Source organism: Megalops cyprinoides, chromosome 8, assembly GCF_013368585.1.
Source record: "Megalops cyprinoides isolate fMegCyp1 chromosome 8, fMegCyp1.pri, whole genome shotgun sequence".
Taxonomy (NCBI): domain Eukaryota; kingdom Metazoa; phylum Chordata; class Actinopteri; order Elopiformes; family Megalopidae; genus Megalops; species Megalops cyprinoides.
The window spans coordinates 8,599,521-8,624,571 of NC_050590.1; the positions used below are offsets into that span (position 1 = coordinate 8,599,521).

Below are 25,051 nucleotides of genomic sequence, written 5' to 3' on the forward strand. Positions count from 1 at the left end.
ATTACCATGTATAAAACTGCAGATTTACATCCCGTGTCACAAAAAGAAAGATCCCTGATTTTAGTGACCACTTTGTGCATGCAGATATGGTTAGTAAAATGCGATATCCGTAATTGGGGGGAATATTCCTGTGAAAAGGGAACTAAAGCCTAGCTTTTTGGATGGTCAAAAAACAGCATCATCAAAGCATTCCAAAGACAAGAACATTCGGTTCCTGTGAGCAAAGGACATGTACAGCAATACAGCCAGATGGTCTTCTTGTCCTGCATAGCCTTGATCTTGCTGTATTCCAGGGTGGGCTTTTGTGCCCTGAACCACAGACTGCATCAGCTTTCCAGCAAGAAGGTGGTGTATTATTCAATTGTGAGAGCACCCCCTACACACCCCCTCAAATTAAAAAAAAAAAAAAAGTTTTTAGCCTTAACATTTGCAGGAGTTGACGTTGGTGATGTGAGTGATCACACTGAGCGTGATAAAATTGAAAGTGATCGAATTGTCTTACGAGCAGAACGTTCCGTGAGGAGAGAACATGATGAACGCACAGTAAAGCAACGTAACATTATAATTATTATAAACAACGTGGATTTACGGCCTGTGGGGTGGGTGTGGGGGTTCCAGAGTACCAAGAATCTGCTGTCAGTATAATGAAAAGGACTTTGCTATTGCATATCTGATCGCATTGACTTTCTCCCCGCGCTGATGTCACTTGGCTGTGCGCGGACAAAATAGATGCAGACTACTCCAATGTGCACATGGCTAACTGGCACTGCGCCAGCTGGCTGCAACCTTGAAACCCTCAGGGAGAAGCATTTAAAGGTGTAGGTCTTCTGTCTCCTCATGTCTGCAGCTACGTGTCTAGAGTAACACAAAGACAAGGACTGTTTACCATTAATTCTTTGTTCGGATTAATTATTTCGGTAAAGTTATCGATTATTCATGCTCTGAACAGTTGCTGTTCTGTTTTCATATATTTAATTTTCGACATATTCTCGTGTGAAAACTGTTGTGATTATTATAATGTACTTGTGACATTTGTGTAGCGTTTTTTCCTGTATCAGTGTGAGGCTATATTACTGGCATTGTCATGTGGCATATGTAGAAAACTTTTAGCGTTTGTTAATCAATTAAAACACATGTTCCTGAGTAATGACAAGACAATGCAGCGTCTTTTTCATAAAATAAATATTAAGTAGTATTGCTGTCTTTGTGGGTACTGTTTAGACAATGCAATATATTTTTTTCGTTAAATAAATGTTTAGTATCCCTATCTAATGTGTAATTATTCGCGTTTCAAGTCTGTCACGTTTTTGTGTTTAGACTACGTGTGTTTTGACTACGTCCGTGTACGTCTGTGGCCTTGATATTAAAACTAATTAAATCAGTCTGATAAATATTGTAACTGACTTCCATGGAATCATCCAGTGTGACTGCCAGCTATGTATAGGGTCTGCTACATAGTAAATTATACTCTGGACTTGAATCATGTTCTAGCCCAGTTAAAATGAGGGGCCGGGTTTCTACACCTAAGAAAGATCAACTTTGGGTTGTATACCTGTCCTTACGCATTCAGCGCCGAAACGCATTACTCAAGTTTGCATCCAAAAGTTTTGAAAGGGGCAGGAGAAGGCACTTTCGGACACCGCAGTGTCCAATAAACAAGTGGCTACAGTGACGACACCGCCCACTGTTATAGGCAGACACGCCCCCAGCGTGGATAGAAACAGAGCTTTTAAGAGAGCGGTATACTGACACTATGCAGGGGAGAGGGTAGAAGTGACGATGGGACTTTTAGTTTTAAATCTAGTTAACTTTATCGGCTTTTCATTATCAATACATTTCAAGTAGAGCGAGGCAACGCGTCATCTGATGCATTTATGTTTTGGTTTTAATCGCTTCTCGACCAGGATGTTATTTTTGCTGAAAAGCCGGTAAGCTCGTAAAGTGAGTTTTCTGATGAGACATCCAGCTACCTCCATATCAGCATCACACAAAGGGAGCCACTGGGAGCAAATCGTTTGACCAAGCAGTCGTTTTTTTTGAATGTCACAAAGAAACACGAGGGCAATCTATTTAACGAAATGGATCATTTTGCTGCAGAGTGCCTTGTGTCAATGTCCAGCCGTGCCATTGTCCACGATCCTAAAGGGAACAGAGAGATCCGAGCAGAAACTGCGTCTGGCCCGAGGAACGGAGAGGAAACTAAAGAGCCTCCGGTGAAAGACAACTCCTCTATTTTCGTGGTAGCTAGGATTCTAGCCGATTTCAACCAGCAAAACCCCACCAATTTTGCCGACCAGGCAAAAATAGAAGAGGAGAACAAACCGCCGACCCTTTCGAGAGAGGATGGAAACTCTGCCACACCTACTACCGACAACGTCGACCCGGGTCCCAAACAAAGAGGCAAACGCGTGAGAGGTCGAATTGAACACGAATCTCCTCAGAAAAAGCACAAATGCCACTATTCAGGTTGTGAAAAAGTTTATGGCAAATCGTCCCACCTCAAAGCCCATCTAAGGACACACACAGGTAAGTTCAATTTTACTGAGAGCGTTCGCTGTTCCCCAGCGTAAAGCAGAACTACACCGTTGTAAAACGATTGCAAAACGTGTGCGGATTTTACTGTAAAATAATAAACATTCAGTATAACACCAATACACAATCGGATAAACTCAGAGCTCCACCCACTTGTCTTTAATTCTTCTAGTAGTTGAACAAAGACCCAACTGATTATCTGCGTGGATCTTCTACGACTATACACCATTTTAAATAAAAAGAACTGTGATACATGGTTCCCAGTATTCCAATGTAAATACAGCGTGGTCAAGTGCAATGGTTGGCTGTTATTTTATGCCACAGGCGATTGTATCGCTGGATGTAAACAGGCTACAGTAACGCCCACAAAATAAGCTTTTGGTCGATGCACTCGCGTTTGTCCCAAGCTGTTCTCCTTCGACTTACATGAACCTCCCCGATCTTGCATTCGGGCGCGTGACTCCGGCTACAGCGAAAATGCGGTGAAAAACAGGACTTGGCGTTGCGCGAGTAACGTTTGCACGTGACGTTTCTCAAAGAAGTGTAAAATCCTTCTTAATTTTGCGGTCTCAGAGCGAGCGCAGGTAAAATAAGGTATGATGTAACCCTTCATAAAGTATTAATCCATTACAGTGTATAGGACCACACCAGGACGCAAAGCCGGAATGCCCAAACTTCTCGAAAGTAGCAAGCGGTAGGCAACGTACCGTTGCAAGAAGGGAAATATTTCTGGATGTGACTGAATTTGCAGAGAGATTTCGGTAGTGGGTAGTTAAAACTTAAATCACTTGACTCTGTTTAACAGCTCAACAAGATATAGTAGGAAAAATGGGGTTGAAAGTGGGGGTTGGTAAGTCTTATGCAGTTGCCTGTCTTGACTCTTTAGCTCTTTGTTGTGACGTGCCACACCCCCACTAGACAGGCTGCCAGCTGATCTGGGTAGCAACAGACGCAGCTAGCTGAGCTCAGAAAGGTTGAGGGGGAGTGTACGTGCGGGACGGCCAGTCTTATTCTTGCAGAAAAATAAGATAGACCGTCATTTTTGATCCCACGTTTATGCAGAAAATATGCGGTCTGAACAAAATGAATGCCGCAGTGCTGCTTTGTGGAAAATGTCTGTAGCGCGTGAGCCCCGCCCCTATCCCACCAGTATCAAGCATCACCAGTTGCACGCAGTTAGCATTGCACCCTGTGCCACTGAAATTACAGAAATTCTTCAAAATCTGCAGGGAAGTTGGTGCTGTGCTTCGTGATCTCATAATTTGCTTCCATTGTTGATTATTTTGCTGTTGCACAATTGCCCTGAAGTTGAATGTTAAAAGTAATGATTGCACAGAAAATTTCCAAGTTCAAGTGCATAGCATTACGTCCTCTTGCTTCGTGGAGCCAGCATAGCCTACTCATGCATATATATGTATGACACACACGCACAATGCAATACATCATTTTGCAAAGTGGTGTCGGCCATTGTCTTCCTCTGCTACCACTGGATACCCCATATATGTTGGTCATTCAGATTTGATTTAAATGAATACAAATCCAGATTTGACATCACTTGTCAATTGACTACGTTAAAGTCTGTCGTGAAGAAAGCATTTGGCACGCGCGTTTCTTCAGTTCGTTCTTTGTGTAAATACTTCAGTGATCGAGGGGGCGGGGCTTTTGGAGCCTGTGTTGGTGTTGAGTCTTCAGCGTAAAGCTGAATGTATGTCTACCTTACGTTGGATCCCTTCTACAGTCTGAATTTGGTATTTGCACGCCATTTGAGGATTCAAATTGTCCTCGTTTGACACACCTCCTATTTTTGTAAAGGGCTTGGAATTGTATAGCTATCGTCGATTAACGATTTTATGGAAATGTGCATATCTGTAATTGTCGTGCTGAATTAGAACAGCCTCTCAGGGAAACGCGTTTCCTACAGTTTAGCCCTTAAAACAGCTGTCGCATTGGCATTTCACCTCAGGACACGCGTCACGGTGAAAAGAAAACCGCAGCCTCCAGCTTTGTGTTGCCGTCTCACCGCTTTTCGCCTGCTCCGGCCATTCGATTGGCCTGTCCTTTGGTTGAATAATGAGTTTTCCGTCTCATTTGTTTGGGTAATCAGAGAATATGGGTCACTCGAGTTCAGCCCTAGCCCCGCCAACCTGCGTTGGCCTCGGGTCGCTTTCCTCAGCACTCAGCACATTTTCCCCCAGCCCCTACCAGCAGAGTGAAGAGGAGACAGATCGCCATCCCAGTTAAACACCACTGTGCAACCGAGGAGGGAACACAGTGTTTTAAAAACAACGTCGGGAGCCAAGAGAGCTGGAGTCCTCACTTGACTCCTGCTGTATATCATTTTGTCTTAATGCAGTAGAAACTGGGGACTGTACTGGATCATAGTCAATCACACAGAGCTCTGCCATGGTATGTCTACAGTGTTTTAGAGTGGGACAGCCAGGACTTGACCCAGAAAACCAACGGTGTGCAAATCAGTGGGTAATAACCTATAGTCTTTGAGCAGTATCATGTTGAACAAACTGTAATTGCCTTTCCCCTTAGCTTGCTCAGTAATGCCATAACCAGAATCGTGCATTGCTACCAGAACTGTTAATTGAATTCCTCAGGAGGCAAATTGCACCAGACATTCACAATAACAGACTTGTGTATTTATGATTATTCACGTTATTTTTTTCAATGCAGCTCACAAATGTGGATGCATTTCTTAATAATTCACCCATCAGATATTGTACAGGTGGCAGTTTGTGTTTCATAATCTTGTCATTCAGTGGCATATCTAATGTGTATTTTACATCTTATGCTGTAGAGATTGCAGTTTGTGGCCTCAGATGAGGTTTTGCAGGTGGAATGCAAATAGCATGTTGTGGGCACTGAAGAAAAGACAGCAACTGCTGCATGCCAGTATTTATGCATACTGTAGGAAAGGGTCATTTGCCTTTGTTATTGGAACCTAAAAATTGACCTCAATGCCTTGTGTTACGCATCCTTGCATCCTTGCATCCTTGCATCATTGCATTTGGGAAGCTGTGTGGAGTAGACAGAGATGAAGTATGAATTCCTAAGATGTAAAAATGCATGTCTTCTGTTTTTTTTTTTTTTTTTTTTTTTAATGGAAAATGGAATTTTCCAAGAAATGCTGTTTATGTATGAGCTCTGCTGTCACTTAGTAATGGCTTGAAAGTAATGCATGTTTTGCAGATGTATACATCATGTGTGGTGAACACAGCCCAAAGGCAGAGCACACCGTGCAACAGTGGAATAACCCAGCCTGCACTTTCCCAGGGTCAAAAGGGAAATGAAGAAAGAAGAAGCTGGATCTGTTCCAAAGTGTTTTGAAAGTCAGACTGACTTACTCAGCAGTTGTAGTAATCTTTGGCAGAGGCGATATCTTTCTTTCCCCCCGTTTGCACAAAATCTGGAGAAAGTTTGGAGAGGTGGCCATAAAAATGAATTCTCTTTTTATTCCGTTTCAAAACTATTGCTGTGCACCTGACTAACACTCATAAAACAGATAGAGGCTTTTAGGCTCTTGACATCCTCTCTTCCTTATTTAAATATTCATACTCCGGGCCTGGAGTGAGTTACATCAGCAGTAAACTCCCCACTGCTCAGACTAGCAGTCGGCGGGATGACCCATCCTCGATACAGACAGCCGTCGTAGCTCAGCAGAGGTGGCCACTTCTTATGGTGCACCAGCAGCAGCGTGGTGGTGTGTGGGGAGGGGGGGGGGTGATGCATTGGTAACAGGGGCTTAAGTGGGAATTAATCAAAGTGGAATTCAGGCTGGCAGGCTTTTCGTAAGCTGCTAACGGGTTCTTTGGAACTTCTTTAGCCTGTTGAGAGAGAGAATGAGAAAGACAGGGGACGGAACTTTGGATCGTGTCCAGCACTGGAGCAACAGGAGGGTTAGTTTGCTTTGGTGTCCTGTTGTAACTTTTGTGGGTGATTTGTAACAACTAATGAGAGTGAGAGCCACCTTGCTCTCTCTGAGGCCTCAGGCTGTGGTGGTTTCTAATGTCCCCTTTGTTTCACGGCTGAAACCCTCACAAGAAAACACACCACCAACGCGAACAAGGTGCCAGTTCTGGGCTGGTGCTGTTGCTGGTTCGTGTGTTGGTTCAACTTGTGAACCTTCTAAGAACCGGTTTGCTTTTCCACGGGCTAGAGAGCCACCATAGAGCCGCGTCATTACATCACTGTCTCCAGCTAGCTAGCCATCAATGTTACATTCGTAACATTAATGTGAGAAATTAGTAGCTTGCTAAACAGCTAAGAAATACACAGCTGGCTGGCAACAAGGCAAAACATTTGAAAAATAAAACTTTTATTCTTCTTTTTAGGCAGACTAGATGCTACGCTAGCTCTGGTTTTTTTAAAAACGGCGGTCACAAAGTTATAGTTAGTCTTGTTGGTCATGATAATCCCGTCCCCAGCCCCTGACGTAAACGGTTCTTGGTTCTAGAACAGAAAAGTGTTGGTGCTGCTCTCGAACCAGTTTTCCTGGCTGAGAGCCGGTCTTTGGCTGTCGAAATGCGAATAACTGGTTCAAGATTAGGCACTGGCTCTGAACTGGCCCTCGAACTGCCTTGGTGGAAAAGGGGTAACACAGGTCTAAGTGGCTGTATAAGTGGTACCTTTTAATTACCTAATTTATCTCTTTGATAAATTAAAATTTCTTTACTATTTTATTATTATAACATTGTTTTGTTCAGAAGAACATTTGACTTGCTTTTTGGCTTGTGCATGGATGAGAGGGAATGGCTGGGATAAACTCTTTTTAATGACTGTGGACAATGAATGAAAAAAAATAATTTTGCTCTTTTTTGTAATGGAATTACTCATTAAAGCTTTACTGGCAGTTATCTTCAGTTGGTTGGGTCAGAGTTAGAAGAAGGTAGAACAAGGTTAGGTTTTGGCAGAACTTTGCCATCAAGGTTTTCAGCCAGCTGCTCGTGACCGTCTTCAGTTGACTCCAACTTCACCCTCAGGCTAACCATAACATAACCAATATAATGCAATACTAATGTGCGGTTACTAAAGATGTTATCTGTAATGCTATCTGTGAAACCAACAGGGTGGCAAATCAGATTTGATTGGTGGTTTATGCTTCCTCACGATTTTTGTATTTGAGTATTTTTTTTATTTTTTAAGCAGCACTGCTTTAGAGGGTAGAAGTGAAACTTCTCTAGCATCTAGTTTTCTTCCAGTGTGCATCTTCCTAATTTGATCTGCATTCAGTAATTATAGTCATTCAGAAGCAAGTTTCAGTCTTATTTTCTCCTTTCTACTCAATGGCCCTTTTTCTCTTAGGCCCCTTTTCCACCAAGGCAATTCAAGGCCTGGTTCGGAGCCAGTGCCTAATCTTGAACCAGTTCTTTGCGTTTCGACAGCCAAAGAACCGGTGCTCGCCCAGGAAAACTGGTTACAGAGCGGCACCAACACTGTGCTGGTCTAGAACCAAGAACCGCTTACGTCAGGGGCTGGGGGTGGGATTATCGTGACCAACAAGACCAACTAAAACTTTGTGACTGCCATTTTTAAAAAAAAAAAAAAAACACAGCTAGTGTAGCATCTAGTCTGCCTAAAAAGAAGAGGAAAAACCAGAGTTTTATTTTTCAAATGTTTCACCTTGTTGCCAGCCAGCTATATATTTCTTAGCTGTTTAGCGAGCTACTAATTTCTCACATCAATGTTACATTCGACGTTCGTAACATTGATGTGAGAAATTAGTAGCTATGCTTGCTTGGGTAATGTTAGCTGAACAACAGCTAGCTAGCCAGCTACCGTAAGCTTGGTAACAGTAGCTAATGTTAGCATGCTACTTTCTAACATTGCCATTGACTCACCTACCAATGTCATTTAACATTTGGATTCACAAAAGGCTAACATTGTATAAAGTGTAGTGGACAAGTTTGTTTTTTAAAGCACTGTTCTCTTGTTTTTGTTGTTGTTGTTTGTTGTGGAGATGTATACAGAGTCTGTGTACAAGCTGTTTGCAGACGTATACAGTGACGTAATGACATGGCTCCATGGTGGCTCTCTTGCCCGTGGAAAAGCAAACCGGTTCTTAGAAGGTTCGCAAGTTGAGCCAACTCCGAACCAGCAACAGCACCAGCCCAGAACTAGCACCTAGTTCGCATTGGTATCAGTCCCTTGGTGTGGGAAGAGCTATAGTTACATAAAATTATGCAATGCCTTGTCAATGAGCAAGTACAGTGCAGTTTTATTTAGATTGTGTAGCGCCATCACTGATTTGTTTACATAACAGTTTCATTTGTTGCTTATGTAATAGCAGGCACAATGTGGCTGTCAAATGATGTTTTTGTTGGTGAAAGACTGAAGAGGTGGAGAAAGTGTTAAACAGGCCCTTTACAAATAATGCTGGTCCTAGCAGACGAGATAGCAGGTTACAGACCTCACTGCCTTGTGTGTGTGTGTTGTAAAATGAGGGTGGCTGAACTTCTGAGGCCTCCCTTCATGCGTTTATTGTGACACCAGGGCAGGAAGTGTACTGGTGAGGAGGAGGAGAAGCAGTGTGCACAGCAGACAGGAGAGCTCAACTCCTGCTGAATACAAATTGCTCATTACGCTTGTGTTCGGTTTCAGCTCTGGGAGCTTGCAGCAGGTTTGGGTCTAAGGTTACCAGACAGCTTTGTCTGATCTCCAGGAAAAAGGAGGCGGGGTTCCCCCTAGACTCAACCCGCTTGTCCTCAGCTGTTGGGAGAATGGGACCGTAATGCTGCAAATCGATGTGCAAAGATCAGATAAGTAGCTTGTAGTCAGTTGTGACTAGGAAGTACACACCTAAAACAGGACTCACTGTTAACTGATGGGCTTGAAATTACAAAGGGAAGGCAGCTGGGACTCTTGGTACTCGTTGAGGTCTGGTTTACAGAAGTGACCCTCTCGATAGTGGTGTTCGCTGTTGTTTAGATTTTTAATCTGTGGTCTGAGAAGCCAAGGCTGTGACGCGATTCGGTTTTACCGAAATGCACGTCAGCAGCAGTGGTGTTTGGTCACACGGTTGATTGCGTGCTGTGTAAGTGGGGAGATGCAGACAATGCAAGGTGCCTCACAGGCCTCGCAGTCCTGGTAATGTGAACTGGCAGCTCAGACTGCGAGTGTGGCACTCATGAGCTCATTAAGTCACGTTTTTCACAGTGAACCCCGCTGCCCCTCGCAGTCTCCCACGGCTCAACCGGCACAACGGGAAACTTTTCCCTCCCTGCAGCCTGGTGACACAACTTTGCTTCTAATCACGACCAGGAGCTCTGCTACAGTACCGTGCTTAGACAAAGGCTGTAATGACATATTTTACAGTCTGTTTGCGTTTTTGTCTGGCCTCTAAGCCTTTGTGTTGCAATGGGGGTCCCTTTGGCAGTGTGCCATAAGTACCCCCTACTGTCCCCTCGAGTACCCTTGCCCAAGGCAAAGACAACAGAGAAATCTGTGGCCATCTTGATTGTTGTGTTCATTGTGATGTGGTGTTCCTGACTTTGTATATGTTATAGACTCCCAAAATCTCCTTCGCAGCTGACCTCTGGACTTCATTCATTCCTGTTTATGAAGAAAAGAAAAGAAAAAACATCAGGGTGTGGAAAGATAGAAAAATGATTCCAACTCTCTTTTTAAAAAAAAAAGCACAGAAAAAGTGAGATCAAACTCATTTCAAGCCCAAGAGGGGAAAGACTCTACCATTGAAGGATGGGATTGACGCATCTTCTCACAAAGGAATGACTCATTCCTGCCAAAAAGATTTTTCTTTCATCAAAGCTCTGTTATATCGGGACTCCAGTGTGACTTCCATCTCTCCTCTCCAATATGCCTCCTGTCAGATGGAAGTAATGTAGATAGCCCTCCCCCTGGCCTTGTTTTTGCCTGACCCCAGATCGGTTCTATGTTGTAATGCCCCCCGAACCCCCCCACTGACCCCAGAAGGGAAAAAGGTCAGCCCTGTGCCCTGTCCACTGCCCTGTGAGAGACTTATATCCATTATACAGCCTGTGGTTCCACCTCAGCTAGGTTGCCAGGAGAACATTTCCACTTTCCTCGGGTTCACCTGAGAATGCCTGAAAAAAAATTCCCTCTTCACAGCAACCTCCCTAGAGTTTTCTCTGGCCACATCCTGCTGGGCAGCAGTGGGCTTGGAAATGGAGAAAAGCGAGAAGGGTGGAACATATGAATGTAACCGGGTGAGGAAATTTACATTTTTTGCCTCCAGAAAAATAAAAATCAACATTTTTTTTCTTCCCCTCAAAAGCTTTGTGCGGTCCCACAGTATTTTTTATTATTATTTTTTTTTGCAGTGGTTATTTTGTTTTGACCCCTGTCCTCCATCAATTTATTATTTCCATTAACTGTACATTTGTGGGGGTTTTTTTGCCACAGACTCAATCAGCCTCTGTTCATAATTTGTGTCCATAAAAATTATACTTTTTTTGGACACAAAAAAGTATATTTATTCTAATTTCCTGTACCATCTAGCAACACATAATGTAACAATTTTCATAATAGGGTAGGCTTTTTGGTAGATTTTGTATCTGTATTTTTAAATAATGAAAATGCACAATTGATTAAAAAACACAAAACAAACGACAAATAATGCAACAATTTTCATAACAGGATATGCATTTTGGTGCTTTGTATCTGTATCTTTAAGTAGTGAAAATGCACGATTGATTTAAAAAAAAAAAACACAAAACAAACAAAACAAAAACCAGTCCGTAATTATTTGTATTTGCATTTCCATTGTGTACCTGGCTGCTCGGCCAAACAAAAAGTTAAGTGAAGCACTAGCCTCTGTTTTGACCCAACCCCGGCACAGGCACTGGTAAACAACACATGTAGCACCATGCCTAATGGGAAAAAAAGGTATTGGCAAAATCCAGTTTGTTTGTGGGTTGAAGCTAAAACCAGTGTTATCTCTCCTTTCTGCATGGCCACCATGGCAGAAGCTTTCCCCTCTGCAAATTGCTGAGCGGAGATCTGCAGTGAATCCCTTTCCTGTGTCTTCCCTTCTGGGTGTCGTTTCAGTGGAGCTCCCCTGCTGTGCCCCATTTCAGCTCATAACCATGATTTCAGGCACTCAAGCGGGGGGACATCATTTCAGGCACAGACGGCCTCTTTCCTGGAATCACAGATGTATCCTGCAGAATCCCATCGAAAAAAGTGACCCCCCCCCACCCCCCCCAAACCCCCCAAACCCCCCAAACCCCTGCACTAAATTTTATTTATTTATTTATTTTAAAAAAAGGGGGGGGAAAACCCTGAATTTGAAGGACTGAAAACGTTAGGCAACTGCACTAATCACGCGCAAAACCAGGAGCAGTCTGTAACTAGGGCTTGCGTGTGGCTGTCTTTTGTACACAGTAGATCTCACGCATCCAGGGTGTGCTTCAGAGGTCAGTGAAAGCAGCTCTGTCTGCTCTTCCCCCCCCCCAGCTCTGCTGCGGGTTATGGAGGAATGATGGCAGAACAGTTGCCTGCTCTGAGGACTGGGGACGCCTTGCGCCGCCCCCCAGCAGTCTGGAGGGTGTCAGTTACCACGGGCAGGAAGAGAGGGATCAGGGGCTGGTGTTTTAACCCCCCAGTGCCGCTAACACCACCCTAGAGTCCTATGCATTGAAGCATACAGTAGAGTACTCTCCATGTGTTCATGTATGTGAATATGTTGGCATGTGTTTGTATCTAGCATGTATGTATGTGTGTATAAATATGTATATGTATGTATGTGTGTGTGTATGTGTGTGTGTATGCCTGTTTGTGTGCATATGTATGTGTGTGTGTGTATGTGTGTGTATCTGTAAATGTGTGTATGCGTGTGTGTACGCGTGTTTGTGTGCGTGTGTATGCTTCTGTGTATGTGTGTGTATCTGTAAATGTGAGTGTGTGTGTGTGTGTGTGTGTTTGTATGTATAGGGATGGCTTGGGTTGGTGGGATATGCAGGCAACGCCCTTAGCTGATGTAGGTCATTTGCTCAGCTGCCTTCGCAAGGCAATCTGATTAGCATGTGGACCGGTGACCTCTGCCGCAGGAATGCACTTTGTGAATGGAAGGCTGCTTACTCCGCGTTGTGCTGGTGTGGTGTTTCTGTGTGTGAGCGCATGGCGGTGTAAAATGCATCAATCCACAGGGGGATGAGGAGAGACCCAGCATCAGAAAGGGAGAGGGGGCATTTCTGTGTGCATTCATGCGTGGGTGTGTGTGTGTGTGTGTGTGTGTGTGTGTGTGTGTGGGTGTGTGTGTGTGTGTGTGTGTGTGTGTGCACGCGCGTGTGTGTATGTGTGTGGGCATGCAATATGCATGTGTGTATGTGCTTATGTGTGTACATATGTGTGTGTGTGTGTGGATACATATGTGTGTGTGTGTATGCATGTGTGTGTGTGTATGCGTGTGTGTGTGTGTGTGCGTGTGTGTATGCATGTGTGTTGTTCTCTCCAGTGTAATGAATCAGACAGCCTGGGCTCTCTGTCACAGCGCAGCACAGAGCAAGGCGCACGGCAGAAGAAAAGACACATTCAGCAGTCAAGGGGGGGAGGGGAAGGGGAAGGGGGGGCTTTCACATTTAGAGGTGAAAGCACTCCACCCTCGCTGCTGCCAGTCACTGTGACGATGCAGAGATCCTAGTCCAGCTCCGTGCTCATGTGTCTGTGTGGGCGGGGATTGAGCGTGAATCCCAGTCGTTTTTAGATCGTCACGCCCCTTTTGAAGCCTCCGTTTGAGCAGCAGGATTCCTCAGTGAAGTTTAGAACAAGTTTAAAACTTGCTCTGCAAGTGTTTTCCAGAGATCTGGAGATGAGCTGGGAATGAGGGGGCTGGCATTGTCTTCTGCGTGTGTCACACATGATGAGATTTCTCTCTCTCTCTCTCTCTCTCTCTCTGTCTCTCTCTCTCGCTCTCTCTCCACCTGCTCTCAAGTAATACACACACCAATGAGTGCAGCTGTCTCTGTGCCCTTAGTTAACCAGGGTTTTAAAAAATGCTGCATTCTGCTTTCTTCCTGCTGTGAAATTAGGCTTTGAGAGATTTCAGTGAAGGGTGCTCCAGTACAGTACACTCCCCTGCGGTCCTCCCATTGAAACTGCTCTTTTTTTTCATGAAGGAGCAGAAGCTGAAATAACATCCATGACATACCCAGCATGCATTGCAAAGCCCTCCCACACTACCAGCGATGATGGGCAGCGGCTCACAGAAGTGAGTTACAGTTATCGCGCAGGTCTGATTAAAATGCATTGCGGTGCGGGCCCCTGCTCCAGACAGCTGTCTCAGCCACCAGTCAAAGGCACGCCATTCAGGGTGTTGGGGCTGTCACAGAATAAATGTGAGAAAATAAAATGTTCCATTTGGTGCAGAAAAAGAGTCACAGTGTTCTGGTGCAGCCCTGGTTCAGGGTACCTGAGTGCTGCTGTTCTGTCTCTGAGCGGGTGCGGAACACTTCAGAATACGCTCACAGGCACACACACACACACACACACACACACACACACACACACGTGCACAAGCGCATACATGCACACACACAAATGCACATATGTGCGCAATAAACACATACACACATGCACAAAACATGCAACGCGTATGGAAATATGCACACATTCACACACCGTGTGTGCAGAAAAACATGCACACGCATATATTCACACACACCCTCACGCATTGTGCAGAGATGCTTGTGCACAGAAGGTGCATCTTGACACAGTAGCACTCCACGGCGTAGCACATCTCCCACGCTCTGATGTCAGCATGCATTGATGACATTATGCTCAAAGGTCAGAGGTTGTTTGTGTTTTGCCAGAGGAGCGGTATAGCACACAGTCCCCTATTTGTCTTCAACCTCTCTCAGAAAGTGAAAAGCAGAGGGCTGGATTACGGAAGAAATTATTTCTCCATTTGTCTTGAGTGGCTTGACAGCTAGCATTGGACAGCTGCGGGATTTCTTTGGGGGCTGTTTGCTTATTAGAGGCAGGGGTTTTCTAAGGTTTGCAAGACTGCACTGCTTGCATATATCTCCCTCCTTTCCTGGTAATTCATTAACCTCATTGGCAGCTGTATGAAACTTCAGAAATGTGGAGATTTTCTTTGGGTCACCAACATTACTCCTGTATCAGTAAACTCCCACTGCTGTCTGTGAAAATTCTCAGCAGCAATGATGGGAAGATATAGCATCATGGGTGCAGCAATTACTTGTCATCAGTGACTTGCTGATTTGCATAATCAGTATTTTTGCTGTAGAGGGAAAGGATGTCTGATTGGTATCTTACAAGTTGACAGCCCGTGATTGCTCCACCTTTTATGTGATATCATGAAACATTGCTCTCCCATCATTCCTGTGTCCTTATTAAATGCATCCTTGCTTCTGTGAGGTGCGTATGGATTTTTTTGTGACAATGACCATGTTGCTCCTTTCAGTAAACATGCTTTTGACAATTTACAGACTTCTCCCACGTGGCATTTCCTTGTGATCTGTGGTTAGCTTCCTGACTCTGTAGTGCAGGGACCAGTATAGTTTGTCAGTGGCTGGCAAAATAAGACATATAACTAGACGACGTACCAACGTGCTTCCTCTCGCTCTTCTTTTTTTCCACTCCTATAACTAATTTTGTACTTTGTTTCCAGGAAACAGAGGCCATGTTTGCACTTTTCCTGCAGTGAGGTCATGGAGTGAATGCTGTTTAAGTGATCACCATAATGAAAGGGCTGCCAGGGGTGCACATTGGCGTCTTGTCATTACCCACAGTGGAAACCCACGGCTGGCTTCTGATTGGCTCATGACCACAGCTGTAAATTTCAGCAGTAGGAAGTAAATTGCAGCCCTGTGATGAGTCAGCCCCCTGACCCCACCCCCTACACCCTCCAACCCCAAACACATACACGCGCACACACACACACACACACACACACACACACACACACACACACACACACACACACACACACACAGACACACAGACACACACACACGCACTCATGCAAAGAGAGGAGGTTTAATTCACCATGATGGAGTATGTGCTTGCTTCAGTTTAATTCTGATATTTTAAGTCTCTGTACCTCTTTTTTAGAAATATCTGTGGCTTGAAGTGCCCGCTCTTGCATTCCGCTCCTCCATTTGGTGAAAGGGGTAAGAGGGGATACCAGCGCGAGGGAAAATACAGCGGCATAACTGAGCCTGGAGGTTGGTGGTGGTGCAGGATTTGACTTGGTCTCTCTCGTTTCTCGATTGTTGCAGTGGATGCTTTTGGAATCATCTCTGAGGGGTTGATCGGGCCGACCGTGCCAAATGGTTCATTTCGAAACCGTTTCTGTGGTCACCTTCACATGCAGTTTCCTACCCTTCAGCTGTAGCGTGGGCAGGAGTGGGTCTCTCTTTGCACTCGGCATGTATTTACAAAGCAGTTTTAAAGAGGCTTTAATGAGGCCTCTTGCTGCAGACTTGAGCACTGGTTTGCACTTGTGGATGGCCCACGTATTGGATTCTAATTCTGCCTGGAGCAGCAGGAGGAGCTTTATTTCCCTGATGGAGGACTGCTGGTAGCTCTGGTCGTAACAGGTGGTGACATTGAGTCTCAGTCAGATTCTCAGCTCCCCGTTTGCTCAGACAAGCGAGGGGCTTGGCTGTGATCTTTCTGCAGGTGCCGGCGCCCCGAGCACTGTTCCTGCGGTCTCGCGCTGTCTCACACTCTGTCCTGGTGCACATTTCACCTTTATCACAGTCTGCTTAATGTGGTGGCTTGACGTTCGCGACTGACAAAGATGCAGAGAAACAGAGACGGAGAGAAAGAGATAGAGGTAGGCGGGTGTCTTGCTTTAGTGACCCACTGGCACCGAATGCAAGTGTTTACATAATATAATTGCGTCGCCTTGAAAGGAAGCACCAACAGCTTTTGGGGTCGCGAGGGCATTGTCACGCACACGGCAAATGTAACCAGCGCTCGGGGTAACTGGGTCACTGTGCTCACAGCAAGGATATGAAGATTGCTCCTCCCATTCCGATAATGGCTGGTCACTCCTGACAACACAGCGCGGGGTGTCACCTGCCAGGGACACACACACACATACACACATACACAGGCACCTCTACGCACACAAGTACACAGTAATAGGATGTAAAAATGAAATATGGGTGTCTGGTTGTAAATCAGCTGAACAGAGGTGGGGGTAGGGGATTATGCTGCTGTGGCAGATGCAGATGGGTCTGCTGTGTGGCGGTTATACCACTTCACCACCGGGTCTCCATTGTGCTCTCTGAGGAACAAAGGGGGCTCTTTTCAAAAGAAGTCTGTTTGTGCCATCCCAACTGAGCCAAACAACCTCTGCAACACCCCCACTGCCATGTCACAAAACAAACTAAGCAAATCGATTCAGCCTGTAAAATGAAGACTTGCAGGCACACGCAAATACCATTGTATGATTAAAAATGAGGAGCCATAAATGTGTCCCTGCATTTTGGGCCTGTTTTGATTGTAATCATTTGTAGGGGGGAAAATTAACTGGTTAGAGTCAGAGAAGAGTTTGCGCCGTCATGCATGGACTGCCATTCAAAAGTCCATAGGCCAGCATTTCTCTGCCCCCCCTCTTTACATGGCTACGCAGGGCTCTGTGTGTGTGTGCCTGTTTCTGTGTGAGACTGCTCCCATAGCCAAAGTTCCCCTCGTTACAGACTTTGTGGACTTGTTAGAAAGTGGCCAAGCTCTTTGCGGAGAGAACAGGCTTGGGGCTGTGATGTGCGCTCATACCCAGAAGCAATGAGTTATTGGGTTCACGCTCATTCTAGCTGCCTGGTGTCTGTGTAAACAGAGGGAGAGATTCTACCTCTCAGTGTCTCTCATGCTGTCTGTTCCCATGCAAGAACCCAAGGCCAAGGCTGTGGTTCAATCTATCTGGCATAGTGCTTCACTCTTTGACTCTGAATGATGAGTTCAAGAAAGTGTTTTTTTTTAGTTTTCTTTTTTTTGTTGTTGATCTCAGTGTCTGTCAAGCTTGTGAGGATGAGAAATAAAAAAGGCATGCCAAACATATTTACTCAATGTGGAGGACATTGTATTTAGATAGAACCCCCCCCCCCCTCCCCCCACCCCTCACCCCTCACCCCTTACCTCCACCCTCAAGTCCTCTCTCAGATTTGCTTTCCCCCTAGTTTTGCACCGTGGGCAGTTTTTAGACACTTGATGTTTAAGCCGTATGTCTGCAGCTAGCGACACACCCTGCCCCAGTCACCTCTGATGTCCTGTGAAATATTGATGCTGCTAGATGGGATAGCTTTGCTGTCATGCATCCCAGCCTGAAGTTAACTAAAGGCCGTGTTTCATTCAAACCCATATCTCTCTCAGAGGGGCCTCTTTTATTAATAAGGCTCTGAGCTCGGATCAGGTTTTCAGTTAAAAAAATAAACCTCTTTAGAAACTGATGAAAAGGACAATGAAATATCCAGCTAGTTCTCCTTCTTTCTTTTAAAAAAATAATCTTCTGCATTCCATATTGTATATTTATAGAATAGATCCAGGATGTTTAAATTGGAGGAAACAAAACTGGCCCTTAATATTTGTTTGTACGTGTGTATTTGAGGCATTGTATGTGAATGCATGTAATTCAGGCCATTTGTGTGTGTATGTATGTGTGTGTGTGTGTGAGAGTTAGGTATTGTGCTTGTGTGTGCATGCCTGTATGTGTGCGTTTGTATTTCAGCAGTTGTGTGTCTGTATGTGTGTATATGTGAAGAAATGTGTGTGTGTGCGTGTGTGTGTGTGTGTGTGTGTATTTGAGGCATTGTGTGCCTGTGAGCATTTGAGGTAGCTGTGTGTGTGTGTGTGTGTGTGTGTATGTGTGTGCGTGTGTGTGTGTGTGTATTTGAGGCATTGTGTACGTGTGAGCATTTGAGGTAGTTGCGTGCGTGCGTGTGTGCGTGCGTGCGTGTGTGTGCGTGTGCGTCCGTGTGCGTGTGCGTGTGCGTGTGCAGCCCATAGTTCTAGAGGGAGCAGTTCTCTCTGCTGCCTATTTGGAGATGAGGCTGCACACTGTGGGAGTCTGAACTTGCTTTGCCTGCTGATTACACTGGCTTTGTAACCTAGCAATGGTGGGGGAAGGGACCTCAATAAAGGAGTGTCTTCCCCCCTTGTCTGTGTTGACTTGTGCTTCATGTATGTGTGTTTGAGGCAGTGGGACGATTATCCTCTGCTGTGGTCTTCAGAGGAAACAGTGAGGAGAAAGGCTAGCTAAACAAGATCCCTCATGCGTGCGGTCTCCATTTTAACAATGGATTCACAAATGTGCGGAACAGGGTGTCTCTCCTTTTTGTATTTCAGACATCACCAGGCGCTGAGATAGAGTGTGCCTGTTGGTGTATCTGAATTTTATTTGGAAACATGAACCTGGATTATTGGTGTTACTCGTGCAAAAATACACTGAGGGAGGAAAAACTGCACATTTTGATTGCTGTGGAATACTGCATCCCACTCTTGTCATGCTCAGTACCACTGAACAGGCAGTAAAAGCCAGTACTGTTTTTGAAAGGTTTACTGCTATGCACAAAATGTTACGTTTAAACATATATTTCCACATGAGAATATACAGTATGAAAGCCACACTAAGACATATTGTAGCATCTGGTTTTGTGCTGGATTTGTGTCAAAACCCATTTTTATGGCCGATTGAGGGGGAGGGTGTAATTTCTCATGTGTGGAGTCATAGATAGTTACATGTTGGAACAGGGGTAGGGTGTTATTCTAAAGAGCACTGTCTCCCTGGAACCCATCTAATGAAACCGTCTGTCTGGCTTCCGACACTGAGGCAACCATGAATAAGGGTACTTTGGGGTCTGTCTGAAACCTCTGTGGAATCTTTGCTTTGACTTTGTGGAGCAGCGCGACCAACCTTGGTGTCTATCTCGCCAAGGTCAGCTGTCCAGTTTATTGGGTTCTTGCTTTGGTGAATCTGATGCACTGACCCCTTTACACTTTGACCCCATTGGATGTCTCTCACCAGTCGCTGTCGATCTGAGTTCTGTCCCGTAGCTGTTGGTGGCTGTGCAGTAGAAATGCAACACAATCCCACTGCTCACCGGACGCAAAGGACTTTTCAACGAAGATATAAAGCAACATTTAAGTCCTAGATTTCCAAGAAAAATGTCACTGCACAGTGACTAATAAAATTGGGGACTTGGAGATCTTTCATATTAGTGGAGAGGGTGTTCCTGTGCTGATTTTTGATGACTCAGAACCTCTGAGCCTTATTTCTTTGTCATCATGCCAGCCAGAGGTTGAATGTCACCCCAAGCGAAGTCACTGCCTGAGAGTTTTAAGAGAATCTGGAAATGAATCATTGACAATGATTCTCGCAATGATTCTCGCATTCCAAGATCAAGTCACCATTATGATGCTCAGAAAGGAAGCAAGAGAAGTGTCTGTCATCAGCTCGTCATGAATGTTAACTTGTACGCCATTTAAAAGTGGAAATGCGGGGTTCAGAGGTCACGAAAGAATGCAGTTCTCAAATTAACGCCACGATTCTTGTGTCATAATGCCCTGGAAATGCACTCGGGAGAGGCCTGCAGAGATTGGTTGACATTGTCCTTCGTTGTGTTAAGTGGCGTTTGCGCACAGAATAATTTTTACAGCCTTTTACAGCTTCTAGTTTGAATAGCACCTTTTCAGCCCTCAAACAAATCATGTCTCGCTAATTTGACAGGACACATTGTGATCACAAGTGGGTCAGTGAATGGAAAATGGAAACAAAGGGATCTCTGCCACGGTTCAAGGTATTGAGGTTGTGCGTCAGCTTTTTGTTAAGAGAAATTACTGGAAGGGTGGACTCAACTGGCTCCTGCTATTGGCAACAGAGTGGTTTGTTGTTAAGGAGCAGGTCTTAAAACCCAAAGGTTTCTGATCTAGTTCACAGGTGGTCTGCTGCTGTTGTACTCTTGGGCAAAGTACCTAAATGAATTACCTTAGTAAATGTCCCGCTGTATAAATAAGTAACATTTAAAAACTATAAACTATGTTAGTTACTCTGGACATGAGTATCTGCTAAGCAAAACAAAATTAATTACAAATTCTGTGCTATTCATTCATAAGCTGCTTCCTTCCTCATTGAGACCAGAACCAGGAAAATACTGCTGAAAGTGAAACCAGCTAAGAACAAGTTTGCAAATGCACTGGTTTGGTTTCTGTACTTTCAAACTGAATTTGCATGGCCAACAGTCAACTCTTGTGAAGACCAAAAGCCGGGAAAGGGGTGTGACCTAATGTTGGCTTTTTAAAAAAAAAAAAAAAAAAAAAAACTTTGTCAATAGGTGTATGAGAGCCATTTTGCTTTCACACTGTGAACCAACCCAGGTCAGGCAGGTCAGTGCGGTTTCTAGCTCCCAGTGCGAAAGCCCCCTGTGAGTGCTGTCTCATTTTCACCTTTCTGTTCAGTAAAGGCTCCCTGCCTCTGATTCTGATAGGGAGTATGTGCACCTGGATGTGTAGTCCTGGTCCCGTGATGGTTATTGTATGTTTCACAGAGATGCAATTTGTCCACAGCAACTGTTTGTAGTAGTTATGACAGTCGTTCAGAAATGTGTTGGTGTTCTGTGAGGGTAAGATTGTGTTCCACACTGTTGGTTTCACAGCTGAACATTGTCTCCCTTGTTAGTGTTCATCTAGACCTCTGTCAGTTTTGATCTGTTCTGTCAGTATCCATCCATCCTCTATCAGTGTTGATCTCTCCTCTCTCAATTTTGATATCTCCTCTGTCAGTGTTGATCTCTTTTTTGTCAGCATAGATCTCTTCCACTGTATGCGTAGATCTAGCTTCTGTCAGTGCTGATCTCTCCTCTGTTGGGTAAAATGCTGTAGCTGACCACCCCCTGTTCACCTGTGTCTTACAGGAGAGCGTCCTTTCCCCTGCACCTGGCCCGACTGCAACAAGAAGTTTGCCCGCTCGGACGAGCTGGCCCGCCACTACCGCACCCACACCGGGGAGAAGAAGTTCGGCTGCCCGCTGTGCGACAAGCGCTTCATGCGCAGCGACCACCTGACCAAGCACGCCCGCCGCCACTCCGACTTCCAGCCCGGCATGCTGAAGAGGCCCCACGGCGCCGGTGCCCGCACCGGCTCGCTCAGCGACTACAGCCGTTCCGACGCCTCCAGCCCCACCCTCAGCCCTGCCAGCTCGCCTTAAACTCCCCCCCCCCCACTCCGCACTTTCCTCCAAAAGCCAGAAGACGCACCGCTGTCTCGTGGAGCTCCAGTCTTTTTCTCTCAAACACTTGTGTTGCACAGTTGTTAGCCCCCAGTTTAGCTATTTTTCCCGCTTGCTATACTGTACTGAACTGTACATAACTGCCTAATGTAGTGCAATCTGTTGTGCAACTGAGAATATAAAAAAGCCTTTTCCAGATGGCAATATTTGCATAGTATACAATATGTCTGTATTTTTTTATAGCTTTTGGCAGACTGCCAGGTTATCCATAGTGTTTGTATTTCTTTTTTTTCTGTCATTGTTAACAACCCAGTTCAGAAAAAAACCTAATTGGCAGGTATATGAATTTTTCTTCACCTTTATTTAAAATGGGGGATGGGGGGGGGGGGGTCACAACTACACCTCAGGTCTCAATACAGTTGTTTTCTTAACTACTTAACTTGACTGCACAATACAAACTTCACTTTACTAGAAAATTCAACAAGGTTGAATTTTACACCCTGCTCAGGGATGGCCTCCTTAGCTTGAAAGAATGAATGCGATGAAGACAAACTCACAGAAAACAGCCTTACACTCAAAACAAGATTTGCACTCTCTACATTGATTTTGTTAGTTTTCACAGTTTGGGGAAAACTAGCACTGGATTGACATTAATACCCATGGTTTTATTTTTTCTTTGCTATGTACCAAGATGGATCTCAGACTCCAATGAAAGACCACTTTGTTGCATTTTTTGAGACTGGAAATGACATGCAGAAACTTTTCAGAAAGTTTTTTTTTTTCTCCTCGCTTTCATTTGAACAAAACCACATCTCTGACCTGCGTCATGCCAGGTCTGTTTCGGTGACCGCAGCCAGAGTCTCCAAACAGATCTGTTTTTGTATGTCTACAGAAATCATACAGGTGCTGGACAAAGTGTAGGTGTGTCACACAGAAAACCCGGGTCTGTCACATCCCAAACCTTCAACCTACGTAGCGAGGGGGGTGGGGTAGGGGCAAGTGTAGCCATGGCTTTCCATAAAGATAACGTTTAAAAGCAGCTGTTTCCTTGATAAAAAACGGTACGCTCGCCAGTGCAGTAGGCGAGGATGCATGGGGAGGATCCGTGCGGACTCGAAACGGAAGATCACCCTCGCTCGATGGACCTTAAAGCACCAAACCACCCATCATGGCCATGTTTGGGGCATATACGATGGGTGGAGCACAAGGTGGACCACACCTCTGGAAGGCGTAATTTTCCATTTTCCGCTGTGCACGGTCTCTTGGGCAGGTGTGTGGTGGGCTGCGGCCAATGCTGAGGCATTTCACAGGTGGCATCTGGGTTTGTGAATCAGCGGTGCTCCAAGCACCTCCCCGGCACCACTCTGCCTGCCATGGCTGTCCAGTTCGGAAATGCCCATGTCCCACAGGGCGCTATTCACAGCTCACAGGAGGGGGAGTGAAATATAATTTCAGCTGTATTTTTTTTTCTCCACCCCTGTCAGTGAATGAACCTGTGTACCTAAGTAAAAGTCCAAACTGGTGCTAGAGGTGGGTGCGGGACACAGCTGAGTTGGGCAGCTGGCAGCCGGGGGAACAGTAGCATGGACAACAGCCTGAAAGCTGTGTATATCTGTGAGAGACAGGAAAGCGGGTCCGATACGGAGTGACTCCGATAACAAGCCTGCGTTTATCACGGGCCGCACAATCACTTGGAAACAGCCGCAGTCATCTCACGTCGCAGCCCACGCCCCTCCTTTGTAACAGACAAAGGAAAGCACACGTGTCACACCCTACCCTGTCAGGCCCAGGGAACGGGACCATAGTGGAAAAGGGGGGGGTTCCACTGCACAGGACATTTGAACTTCACCTCACAGGATGCAGGGTGAACAAAAAAAAACAAAAAGAAAGAATAAGCCGAGAATAAGCCCGCCATTCCCATCACACCTGAAGAGGGGGTCACGGCCTAATCTTGACCGCTACTCAAGCGGGGTGGGTTATGACTGAACGAGAGAAGGAAGGAGAAAAGCACCTCGTGGACAGGCGTCTAACACACGGCACTGTTTGGCCTGTTTACGCTCAGGCTGAAAGCCCTGTAAGGAGTGGGTAAACGCTCTCAAGTGGGATTCATCATTAAAAGGCAAGGCGGACAGAATGGCATCTGATCAAGCACAGGCCTTGCACAAAAGCAAAGACTGTAGAAGGATCTGGTATAGAACTGACACACCACTCTCCTACTGTCATCCAGGCAGCATAAGGGGAGGAATCCCCTACAGCATCGTGGGACTCCAGCAAGGCTTTCTAGTAGGCAGGGGGAAACCGTGCCCCCTTTTACTCTTGAGTCCCTTGTAAAAGTTTAATCGTGCTGCAGAATATATTAAACAGCTGCTTTCAAACTCTTTTTCTTCTCACTAAAAGGCTTTATACCCCTGTAAAAAGAGGCTTTCGCTACCAGACAAACATATCATTTCCGTGGCTTGAAAGGGAAAGCGTGCAGTTTCTGCTTGCTTTTTGTCTGTGAGGCTGACTGCATCATCTGCATCAAAACTGATTTGAGTGGACGCCAACGTACCTCATTAGCCCAGGCTAAAGACCCCAACAGTCCTTTAAGAAAAAAAGAAAAAACAAATTTAAAAAACAACATGCTACCTTTGACATATGGCTTTAAACACTGCTGTGATCTTTCCAGTTGTTATTCATGCATTCTCAGATAGATATATGTATATATTCTTGCAGCACAACTGCGCTAATGCCCAAAGTAGCCTTGATATCCCTCCTCAACTTCCTCTGTGTAAATCCTGCCTGCTTTAAGTTCTCTATGCGGTTGTCCAAGCCCGAGTCCAGCCATTCAGAGTGCTGCTCTCTGAGCCCTCCTCCTGTGCTCCCTAAAGGCCATAGAGGAGCGTCCCAAGCCATAGAGAGGGGGGGACACTACTGGGGGAAGGAAGCAGGTGTCCTCTCCTGAATGCCTGGCCTTGTCCCCCCCAGCCTTCCCCCAAGGGCCTCCTTTTCCCTGCCACTGAAAAAAATGCACATAATCAGGGTTTTTTTTCCCTCCATCCCATGAAGAAAACGCCCCTAATAAAAATATACTGCATCACTGCAGTAATATTCCTGCAGTAACCACATATGAAGCAGTTCCGCTATTAGATAACTCCCGTACTGTTAAACAGAGACCAGACTGCAATGCGATACTTTGCGAATTTCTGCAATGTGGGGGCTGGAAAGAGCCACAATGCTGTTTTTTTCTCCCCCCGCTTTAAGCCTGGTTCTGAAAGCCATTTAATACAGAGGGATGACAGCTCCCTATGAAGACGAGCCTGTGTGCTTTCTGTGTGGCTGCACCTACACTCTTACCAGCTT

At 45.4% G+C, this 25,051-nt stretch overlaps 1 protein-coding gene across 1 annotated transcript; it reads left to right on the forward strand.

Annotated features, from left to right (window-relative positions):
• Positions 1–1,761: 1,761 nt before the first annotated feature.
• LOC118782110 (Krueppel-like factor 13) lies at positions 1,762–22,690 on the forward strand. The gene is made up of 2 exons (XM_036535363.1): positions 1,762–2,526; positions 21,396–22,690. The coding sequence occupies exons 1-2, from the start codon at positions 2,079–2,081 to the stop codon at positions 21,686–21,688; spliced, it is 741 nt and encodes a 246-aa protein (XP_036391256.1). The 5' UTR covers positions 1,762–2,078; the 3' UTR covers positions 21,689–22,690.
• Positions 22,691–25,051: the final 2,361 nt, after the last annotated feature.

Excerpts from the sequence above, each read along its gene's own strand:
- LOC118782110 (XM_036535363.1), top strand. The coding sequence starts at position 2,079 with ATGGATCATTTTGCTGCAGAGTGCCTTGTGTCAATGTCCAGCCGTGCC. Across the intron at positions 2,527-21,395 it reads CCATCTAAGGACACACACAG|GAGAGCGTCCTTTCCCCTGC; the intron begins GTAAGTTCAATT and ends TGTGTCTTACAG.